This window comes from Marmota monax, unplaced genomic scaffold, assembly GCF_021218885.2.
Source record: "Marmota monax isolate L192 unplaced genomic scaffold, Marmota_monax_Labrador192_F-V1.1 WCK01_AAM20220418_F8-fsc00586, whole genome shotgun sequence".
NCBI classification, from domain to species: domain Eukaryota; kingdom Metazoa; phylum Chordata; class Mammalia; order Rodentia; family Sciuridae; genus Marmota; species Marmota monax.
In genome coordinates, this window is record NW_026695027.1 from 156,867 (window position 1) to 168,621 (window position 11,755).

At 39.9% G+C, this 11,755-nt stretch overlaps 1 gene segment (V, D, J or C); it reads right to left on the reverse strand.

Moving 5' to 3' along the window:
- Positions 1-752: 752 nt before the first annotated feature.
- On the reverse strand, positions 753-1,299 carry LOC124081426 (T cell receptor alpha variable 18-like). The segment is given in 2 exon segments: positions 753-1,147; positions 1,254-1,299. Coding segments are annotated over 2 exon segments (441 nt in total).
- Between the last annotated feature and the right edge of the window lie 10,456 nt (positions 1,300-11,755).

The following is an 11,755-nucleotide window of genomic DNA, read 5'->3' on the forward strand; positions in this document are numbered from 1 at the left end:
CTTACAAAGAAATATATAAGAATATTAATATAATATTTAAATCAAAGCAATGTTTTACTGAAAGCGTTGAGATTTTTTAAGACCTGGCCTCCTTTCTCCCATATTAGATGAATTATCAGAAAATGTAAGCCCAACCCCAGGTGCATGACTGTACCACATCCTTGAGATTTAAAGGTTGGGTGAGGGCACAGGAGCCCAGACATGAAGAGGGAAAACTCCTTGGACACAGCCTTCCTGATGTCGCTGCCTCTCACCTAGTGTGTGGTGACGACAGGAAAAAACATGCCAGTTCTTAAGCATCTCCCCAATTCAGTGTCTCCTAAGCAGCTTCATGAAGTGAAAGGCTGGTAGGGGGTTCGGTTGAACTTTCTGCAGCATGGACCAAGGAGAAGCAGAGCCCACCTTAGTCTTGGTGCTTTAATCAGGATAATGAAACCTGCTTCTATGTACCTCATTTAATTCATAAAGATCTACATGAGTAATTCAAGATCGGGGAGATTTTAAATAGCTCAGTAGGCAAAACATCTTGGTAGAGATTACTCCCATGTGAGAGTTTTTCTAGAAATGATTGCATTGGGAGGTACTATGGTCTGGATGAAGGACAGAGAAGCCTACAAGCTGTTTCGGCACTAATGAAGATCAACACTTGGGTTTTCTTTAACCCGGACTGTCACCCTACCCTACCTTTGAGTAATTCAAGATTTTCTAGGTTTCTAGGAATTCAACCTGAGTTTGGCTCATTCTGGAGGAAACTAAACACTGCCCAGGAAGAGAAAATAACCCTCCCCTCCCAGGCCCTCCTGTGCCCCTGTGGGTTTGTGCTCAGCTCCCCCTGCAGTTCCCCTCACTGTGCCTTCCACAGCGCAGTAGTACACAGCTGAGTCTGAGGGTTGGACTGCAGGTTTCTGCAGGTGGAAGGAGTTCTCCTTCTTAACAAGAGTGGCATGAAAACCTTGGCTCTCTGTCCTCTGGTTTTCTGTTGCACTCTTCAGGAGCAGCTGAGGAGCTTTATCAAGATACTGGACATACCAGAAAAGGAAAGATCCTGAATAACTGGTCTGGTAAGTACAGTTCAAGATCACAGATGCCCCCTCTACAAGAGTAACCAGGCCTGCTGTCTGGGTCACCGAGTCTCCATTGCTCCTCCCTAAAAGAAAAATCAAAATACTTTGTTATATGGAGAAAAAGGTTAAAGTTGTAAGTATTGTACAAAAATGTAATATCATTAATGTTTAGAATAAAATATTACTTACTGAACACTAAGAGGGTCAGAAGAACTGAACCAGTGACATAAAGCATGTTGAGTGAAGAAAATGGTCCTTGCTACATGCAATACACCAAGTCACCTGGTGCAGCCTCCAGCTGGATCTTATAGAAACTCTTCACTCGTGAGCAAGAACCCCTTTTTTTTTCAGAACAGCAATGAATCTTTTGACTTCAAAAATAGTAGGTCTGTTGAACTACCACCTAAATGCAAAACTGAACCACATCTGAGAAGGATGCTCCCTCTTGTGGTTTCTCTGCAAACTGCACCCCAATCTTGTCAGACTTCATTTTTATTCTTTATTTTATTTTTAAATTTTTATTTATTTATTTTTTGCATTACAATTCTTAATACACCATTATACCATAATTTACCATATCCCTTATTGTATATAAGGTATGCTGACACCAAATTCACATCTTCATATATGTATTTTGTATAATGATGAGGGTCTCCTTCCACCAGACTTCATTTTTAATAATATAGTGCCTCACGCCTCTTCATCCATAGCAGCTGTATTCCAAGATCTCCAGTGGATACCTGAAAACAAAGATAGTACTGAATTCTGTGTTTCCTATGCATACATGCTTTGATAAAGATTATTTATAAATTAGTCACATTGTTCTCTGGTACAACACATTGCTGTCAACTGGAACATGTTTTGTGTTCACGTCTTCCAACCACAAATGTAGTGCCTTTTCCTCATTAGGTAAACACTTGTCCTGCATTGTGGTTGTAACTTTTGCAATTTTATGGGTGACCTAAAAACACAAACTGACTAAAAATAGGGGCTAAAAAGAAGGTAGTTGTACCACATGTTTACAGTGGACCAAGGGATGATTTAATCCTGGTGACAGAGAGCAGGACAGTGCAAGATTTCCTCCCACTACTCAAAATGGCATGCATTTTGAAATACGAATTGTTTATTTCTGAAAATTTCCAGTTAATATCTTCATATCACAGTTGACAGCAGGGAACTGAAACTGTAGAAAGCAAAATATTCTACAAGGGAGGGGTATTGTAAACTAGCTTCACAGGAAGGTAGATGAAGAAGGAGGATGACATAGGACTCTAAGAAGAAAGCATTCAGCATTTGTTTACATGTTCCAACTGTACTTGAAATAATATTCCATCATTACTTCAGCATTTTCTTCATGGTGCAGAGGTGTTTAGCTTCAAATAATCCTAGGCACATCCTTGAAGTGGAATCCTTTGAGGCCTCTTCCTTGTGCATGTCTCTGTGGGTCCACTGGGTGCCTGGAAAGTCCTCTCCCTCTCTTCCACCCCACAATATTATTTATCCCCCAGTCAGCATGCTATCTTGTAGGAAGCATCACATTATGTGATCCTCAATCTGTAGAGAAGGACCAGTGTTTTTCTGACACATCATGGACTGATGCATTTGTAAATACAATAAAAGCAAGTTTCTGAGGTGTCTGATTCACTGATAAAGGTAGAGTGCTATAGGGATTGACTTTCACACTCACTTTTAATCCTGGGTTGATTTGCACACATGTGGAGGAACCTGCCAAGACAAAGAGAAAGCAATAGGCAAAATAATTTCTAGAGTTCACACAGTGCTGGGCATTGTGTGTGTTCACAGTAGCCAGTATTCAAGAGACATTTTAATATTTGGGGCAGGCACTCAGAAGGCTGATACATTAGCAGTAGGCTAAGAGAGTTCCAGAATAGAGTCATTCCAGGTAAAGATAAAAGCAACTCCCAAAAGATCAAACTGATGAGCAAATTATTCACTGGCCTGAAATATGTCCAATAACTTTTAAACTAGTTTAGCAAAATTCAGCATCCAAAAATGTAAAGTGCACATATGTAGCATCATCAAAGTTTTCAGAAATGAGACAAAGCAGGATAATGTAATCTATAGTCAGGAGGAAAATCAACCAATAGAAATAGATCTAAAAATGACACAGATGATAGAACATTAAAAAAGATATGATTATTATAAATTATTAAGATTATCTGTAATAAAATACAGTAAGTGTTGTATAGAAATACAGGAAAATAAATAAAGAAGAATCAGTTAAATATAAATGTCCAAGTGGATCTCATAGAGATGAAAAACATTAATCAATCAAAAAAATTGTATAAATTAGTAGATTAAAAAGCACATAAAAGATGCTCAGTATAATATAATTACAATAAAGTATAGTATAGTGAAAATTGAAAAAAAAATGTTCAGTGATTCAGACAAAAAAGCAATAAAAATTATTCAAACTGAAGCAAAAGGAAAATAAACTGAAGAAAAGGTAATATAGTCCATTAGTGGACTTATATATATTAGTGGACTTATAAGACAAGTGGTCTTATATATGTGTAACTGAAGCCTAAGAAGAGAGAGAGGGAGGGAAAAAATATTTAAAGAAACCACAGCTGGAACTTTTCAGATTTTAATTATTAAATCACCAATACAAGACAAAATAAATACAAAAAGGTTTATTATAATTGCTTATTTCATTTTGTGTTGTTATAACAAAATACATGAGACTGGATGTTTTATAAAGTAATTACGTTTATGGGGCCCATAATTCTTTTTTTAAATTTTTATTATTAGTTGTTCAAAACATTACATAGTTCTTGACATATCATATTTCATACATTTGATTCAAGTGGGTTATGAACTCCCATTTTTACCCCATATACACATTGCAGAATCACATTGGTTACACATCCATGTTTTTACATAGAGCTATACTAGTGTCTGTTGTATTCTGCTGTCTTTCCTATCCTCTGCTATCCCCCCTCCCCTCCTTGTTATACAAAATTACATATAAGAGGAAGTGAGGGGAAAGGGAAAACAAAACAAGGGGGAGAAATGAATTATAGTAAATGGGGTAGAGAGAGAAGATGGTTGGGGCCCATAATTCTGATGATGGGAATGTCTAAACATCTGGCAAAGCTCTCCTAGCCACATCACAACACAGAAGAGGTCATCACGACAAGAAGCATGTGTTAAAGTGGGCAGTGATGTGTGAAAAAGATCAATGGCAAGAGACAAAGCAAGGCAGCAAGCAAAAAAGCCAAAGTCATTTTCTAACAACCAGCCTCACAGTAAATAATCAAGTCCTGTGAGACCCAGCTCACTCCTGAGAGACCTAGTTCAGTCTAATCCAGTCTTGGGAGAACTGACCTCGTCTCTCAAGAAAAACCTGAATCAATTCATGGGAGCTGTGCTTTGGTGACCTATTCATCCCTAAAAGGCACCACTCCCACTCTGCCACATTGCGAATCAAGCCTCAAGATGAGCTTCAGTGGGGACAAGCACATTCAAATGTGTTAGTCACTTTTTTGTTGCTGTGACAAACATTGAGGACAAAACTTAGAGCAGGGAGATTTAGTCTGGCTCGCTGTTTCAGAGGTTCCAGCCCAAGGTTGACTCCACTGCACTGGGCCTGAGGTGAAGCAGAACATCATGGTCGAGGGCGTGGTGGAGGACAGCTGCTCAGGTCAGGACAGCCAGGGACTGGAGAAGGAGAGAGAAGAGTGGGGAAGGAGATAGGGAACATACACAGTCCCCAAGGGCACACCACAGTGACCTACTTACCCCAACCAGGCCCACCTGCCCCAGTTTCATCCTACTCCCACTAGTCCATTAAAATTATTGACCCATCAAGTGTATTAATCCACTGATGAGGTCAGAGCCCTCAGGACCCTATCCCTTTCCAAAACCCCACCTCTGGGCATCTCTGCATTGGGGACCAAGCCTTCAGCACAATGAGATTTTGGGGGACATTTCAGATCCAAACTATAACAAAACCAGTAATAAGGTCTATAAAACCCAGTAATAAAGAGAAAAATTTTAAAAGCAGCTGTGTTCTGGTTGGGAGAAAATGGAAAGGACACAGAGGATAAAAGCTAAGAATGACATTTGGCTTTTCACCAGAAACAATGCACACATCAGAACATAACTAAAGGGCTAAGAGGAAATGTCCTCCCAAAGATGATTGTTTAAAAGGCAAAATTATAAAACTGCATTGTGTATTTTTAACACACACAGAAGGAAAGTGGGTGGCAACAGCAGGATGGAGGAGGAATGCTGTGTGTCCTGCACTACATGTGAAGGGGTGAAGTACTATTTAAAGTCAGACAGGGATAAGTTAAATGCGCAGCCTCTGAACAATCAGCTGTCAAATGTGTGGGTTTGAGGATCCCTGTGTAGCACTACAAAGAGACTCCAAAGGGGAGATTTTGTTTATGCAGGATGGAGTGGAGACGGAGGTAAATTCCATCAACCATCAGAGCAAGGTGGTTATCCATATCACACATTGACTCTGGAAAATGTGCATAAACACCTGTGAGAATACACAAGAAAAAAGCAAAAACTGCTTTGATGCCATTATACGCACAGTTTCTGAATGCAAAGGTCTCCCTAGGGGTCCCTGGCCATATCTGGATGGCAGCAGCCCGCCCTACAGCCTTAAAAGGTAGGTCATGACTCTGGTGTAATTCAAATACATATTTTCTTTTGGAACCCAGGTTTTAGAGGCTTAATGGGATTACCTAGGCTCTATTCATTCTGACATTATCTGGTATTTAACTGTTTCCCTTTTATTTGTTTTATTAGGGGTCTCATGAATTTCAGTTAAAGGTACTGTCTCCTTGGTGTCTGTTGTTCTTTGGGGTAGTTGCTTTGTACCTATTTGTGCTGGTGAAAATAGTTCAGTAGAAGAATTAAGAAGACTAATTTCAGAGCTCATTGCTTCTCTAGGATTGAGTTTTATTTATGCAAGGTATGATCATATTATAGGAGGAAGCCATTGTGCAGCTCTCTGCTTACATAAACCATTTTGAAACCCTGGGACTTGGCTACTATAGACAGCTATGCTGTCTTCCAACATGACTCTGAGGGGCAGCACTTCCCAGGTAAAAACAGTGGTCATGACTAAAATCAGTTAACACAACAATCATCTCCTGATGATAAATACTTACTCTAAGTGGGCTTTTACTCCAATTAAAATGAACTTAGACTGTTTAACTGTTAGTTAAATTATCATCTTGAATATAATTACTACACAGGCAAGATTCCCTGATAAGCAGATGACCTAGCTGCTCTCACACTGTTCTGCATGCTCAGGACGCCATAAACTCCAGCATTCATTCTAGAAGCTGAAAGAGTTACCTGCGATGTTAAAATTCTGTTAAAAATAAATAAATAAATGGACAAATAAATAAATAAATAAATTGTTTCCTGCACAGTGAAAAGGAGGTAAATAAAATTTAAAAAATGAATCATATTCCACACCAGTGCTCCCACTAGCCTGACCCTGGTGTGTGAATGAGGGATGGGACTGGAAATAGACAGCTGATGGGTTTATTGAAAGGCAAGGAAAGCCTATCTGAATATCTTGTTCTAGTCTTAGATTTGCTTTTGTCCTTCCACCTCCTCCTCTCTCAGGCCTGCTATCCAGATGTGCTCTGACCCCAGGGAGCAGGATGGAGCTTGTTGTGGGAGGAGGAGCATTACCTTAGCAGGCGTCCAGATATCTCCTTGCTGCCTTCTCCATTCTATCTCACTACAGTAGTTCTCTGAGACTTCCAGAAATCTTTTATATTGTCTAACATTCAGGACAAAGTTTATATTTCATATTAATACATTTTTAGTTTTACTAAACAGTTTCAATATCTAAAAGTTCTCCATTTTACTTCCAAATAGAATTATTCAAGGAATAGTTTCTGGGCTTCAATCTATTAAAGCTGATTTAATCGTGATGAAATGGTGATTGTTGGAGCCAATTGCCATTCCTTTTGCTAGCCTCCCTTGAGACATTTTTCAATTTAAACCCAGGATTTAGAGGTAAAATCAAGGCTGCCCTCGCCTTAAAAGGCTGGTTCACATATGTATTTCCTACTCCCAAAAGCTAAATACTTTGGAGCTGCAGTGATAGGTTTCTTCCAACAATCAGCCTCTTCTCCAGAAGTGCCATGGAGCAGAGGTGGTGTGCCAAAGTCTGTCCTTCAGCTGAGTGAGAACAATGTTGAAAATTAATTACCTCTACAAAACAGCCCAGGTGACTTTTTTTTTTTTTTTTTTTTTAGTGCTGAGAGGGATATAAAAGTGTGGGCATGTTTCAAAAGACCCATATTATTTGGGGGTTATAAGACATAAGCTCAAACACTGGGAATTTGCTGTAGGAACCTAGAGGACTAGAACAAGCTCTAACTTGGCTGAGTTCACTGGATCAAGTCACTTCAACTCTCTGAACAACAGTTTTATTTATAAATGTGTTTAATTCCCTGGACCTTGCCTTGTTCTCAAAGGTATCCTGAGGAGTAAATGAGATAATGCTTATAGCAGTGCATTGTAAATTTAGGTGGCATAACTGAAATATTTTTAAAAATTGGATGATTCATCAGAGCCAGTGGTTGAGTGGGGGGACTTTCTGTAAGAAGGGAGAGTTGGCTGTGGGCAGGAGAGATCAGGATTCTTCATGAGGCAAGAATGACTGGACAGTGTCTGGGGTCAGGAGGAAGAATGAAGGCAAGCATTCAGACAGCAGTGATGATGGGAGCAAGGGGCCCTAGGCAGAGCTGTTGGTGGAGGACAGAGGGTGTTTCCCTGCCTCATTCTTAAGTTAGACTTCATTTGGTAAAGGAGAAAGACATGACAAAATTTGTTTTTGTCAGCTTTTCCATTGCTGTGACCAAAAGACCTGACAAGAATAATGTAAAGGAGGAAAAATGTACTTGTTGCTCACATTTCAGATCTAAGTCCATAAGTGGCCAATTTCATTTTTCTGTGCCTCAGGTAAAGCAGAACACCAGGACAGAGGACACAGTAGAGGAAAGCAGGTAAGGACATGACAATCAGAAAGTGGAGAGTCTAAGCTTAGCTCACCAGTGACAAAATATACACTCCAAAGTTATGCCCCCAATGACCCACCTACTCCAGCCACAACATACCTGCCTTCAATTACCACCCAGTTAATTCCTATCAGAGAATTAGTTCAATGATTAGATTAAGGATCTCATAACCCAACCATTTTACCTCTGAATATTCTAGTATTGTCTCACATATGAAATTTTTGTGTGTGGAGGAGTAGCACCTCATATCTAAACCATAACAAAATTATAGAGACCATGGAGAGCCTCATTCAGAGGCCTATCTTTCTTCATGGGCAGAAGATGGCTACTGAATGGTGTCAAGCAGGGGACATATGTGATTCATACTGTGCTTGTGTGAGAATAAACCATTTAGAGGGAAATGGGTTGGATTAGGGGTGAAAACCCTGGAAATAGGAAGGCCAGTTCATATGCTGTTAGAGAACACCAGGTGTGAGCATCTATGAGCCTGAACTGGAAGTATCAGTAGGCAGAAGAGCAAATTTCAAGACCACCTACTAACATTTTGGACTCCTGGGACTGGGAACAGGGCATCTTTACAAATACACATAGCCACAGTCAAGTCCTTTATTGGGTGAACATTTTTTCAGCATCGCTTAAATGAGGGCACAGCAGGAGAGGAAGCAAGGATATGAAGGTGGGTTGAAAACTTTCTCAGAATTTAATCAATGCGGAAGATAAAGTATAATTTTAAAATCAAGTATAACAGGGCTGGGGTTGTGGCTCAGTGGTAGAGCACTTGCCTAGCATGCATGAGGCCCTGTGTTTGATCCTTAGCACCACATAAAAATAAAAGTACTGTTTCCACCTACAACTAAAAAATAAATGTTAAAAACGTTTTGTTTTTTTTTTTAAATCAAGTATAACACAAATTCACAAACAAGCATAAAACTGTACCAAGCCAGCCATGGGCTGTGTGTGTGTGACCTGTGAGCATTTTGAGTGCACAAAGTGGACTGGACTGATGATGCTGCTCTGTCTGGGCTATGCACATATGTGTCCCGTTCACTTGCTGTGCCTATGATCCCCACACAGCACATGAGATGGGTGTGACCTTCCAAGATGTCAGTCAATCTGCTGACAGCAAGACATCAAAAAGCTAGAATAAATCCTCTGAAAACTGACCCCTGAATGGCTTCTTCACAATAAAACCTGGGTTCAAGGCATGCTCCTCCTCTTTCTTGCCTGAATTGCCACCCTGTGGGAGCTGAGGCTGAGGAGCAGTCACTGAACTCAAAAGGTATTTTCTGTGTCCGTGTCATTATTTAGTCCCCAAATTCACTTGGAGTGACCCTGACCAGTTTAGCTGTGTGTTGTAATATAAAACCTAAGTGCAGTTTGGTGAATTTTCACAAAGTGAACTCACCCATGTAACTGACATCCAGATAGAGAAACTGACAGTTACCAGCACCCCAGATGCCTCCTTTGTCCTAACTCCTACTTATTAGCAACTATCTCTCCAAAAAACTACCCTGCCCCAGTGTCCTGTGTTTTCCATATGTTGAACTTCTTTTGTGTCTAATATCTGTAAACCAATAATATTTGTGGGATTCATCTTACATGGAGTATATAGCAACTTAATTCATTTCCATGTTCTACTCCATTATCATAACTTAAATATCCTTGAAACTGATGAGAGACACCTGGGCTATTTTCCAGATTTGAGTATTATAGCTAAAGATGCAATAGATGTTCTCATTCTTGTATATATATTTTATGAATGAATATATGTTGCCTATTATTGAGTATATGCCTAGAAGTTGAATTGTTAGATCACAGGGAATAAATATGTTCCCAAGTTTCAGTATATACTCACATATGGTTTTCAAAGTTAGACCAGTTTCCATTCCTTCTAGCAGTATATGATATTTCCTGTTGAACCATGTTTTTGCCAACTCTTGGTACTTTCAGTATTTGTCACTTTAGCCATGATAATTTTCAGAACCCTCATATGAAGGGCCAAGTGGCAAGTACTAATATGTGTTAAAGAGTGATTTAGAAGTTTAGAAGTGGAAAGAATACACCTATTGTGCTTATGTCAAGAGACTTAAATCCTGAGATAAGAATGGGGACTGTACATTCTCCAGTGTCACTCTACAATTTTATAGTGTGCTTATAATTGTAAAATAACAATGATTTGAATTTAGACCACATCTCTTAAAACACCAAGCAGCAAAATAGTTAAGCTCCTGTTGAGCTCATCCTCCCAGAAAGTACAGTCACAGGAGGTTGAGGCAGGAGTATAGCCTGCAGAGATGGAGAAAGGACCCTTATTCAATGGGAACATTTTAGGCAAAGACAAATCTGTGACCCAACAAAGTGGCCCCCGAGAACCCTTGTTCCCAAGTAGGGAACAAAATAGTGTCGGTTTCTGGGGGTGGCTGAGCCTTCTCAAGGATTCCTGAAGCAAGTTATAAATCCCATCCCATTCCCAAGACAGCTAGTTCTGAAACTGGGTATAGGATGGTGATGTTTTCTAACAATATGCACCTCATTTCAGGGAAGAAATAATTAAAGCAATCAGTGATTGTTCAAGTACGTTGAAAAAGTATTAATCTAATCTTAAAATAAGAGTGGGATAACTCCATGACCTGTATAAATTTAGTGTCTTGAAACTCATTTGTTAGTCCTGTATGGGGAGAAGATATCATTACTTGTTAGATTTTTATCTTGATGTGAAACACGGCAGGGGTGTTTATTTCAGTAGTATAAAAGCTGAAACCAAATCAATATGAATGCTGGCATGAATACTGACTATGTCACAGGATGTCTGCTTAGTGTTTCAGTAAAGATGAGAAAATTCCTCTTAAATTACCAAGGCAGGGGGATTAAAGCAGCTCTGCCTGCTCCCTGAGAACAGCACTTATATGTGAACATAAGCTGCTTCTCTGCCAGGGACTTGGGTTGGTGGGAGAGTGAGTGCTGCTGGAAGGGTGGCTGCAGATGGGGAAACTTACCAAGGGGCATTTTCCTTGAGGGAGTGCTTTGTTTAAGGCTGTGCCAGGATCTCCTGTCTTTTTACTCTCTGCTTTGAAAATAATATCAAGGAGAAACATAGTGTTATGAAAAGAATACATGATTAAAATTGTGATGCTGGTCCAAGAACAAACTTTACCCCTTATATTAATAATGGCTAGCATGAATTGATTTCTCACTGTGTCAAGATATCATGCTGGGTATGGTGGCATACACATATAATCCTAACTACTTGGGAGGCTGAGGGAGGAGGATCTCAAGCTCAAGGCCAGCCTGGGCAACTTGATAATACTGTCTCAAAAAAAAATTAAATATCTCAGTGGTAGATGCTTACCTAACAAGTATGAGCCCCGAGGTTCAATCCCTAATAATCAAACAAAACAAAAAGCTATGTACCTCTGTTAAAATTTTGTGTGTTCATGCTTGTGTGCACACACACATATGCCACAGTCTGGCTGGGCACAAATCATGAGCCACTCAAGCAGGAACAAACTTTATTTTTTGAAACTGTCACCAATGCCCCATACACTCCCGGCCAGATTGCCGACCAACCCACACCGCGTTCTCCCAGACCCCAACAGCAAGTCTCTCCTCCGGAATTCCCTCCTACCGCACTTTCCCAACCAATAGGAACTCTCCAGGAGTCCCGTAGCAGGC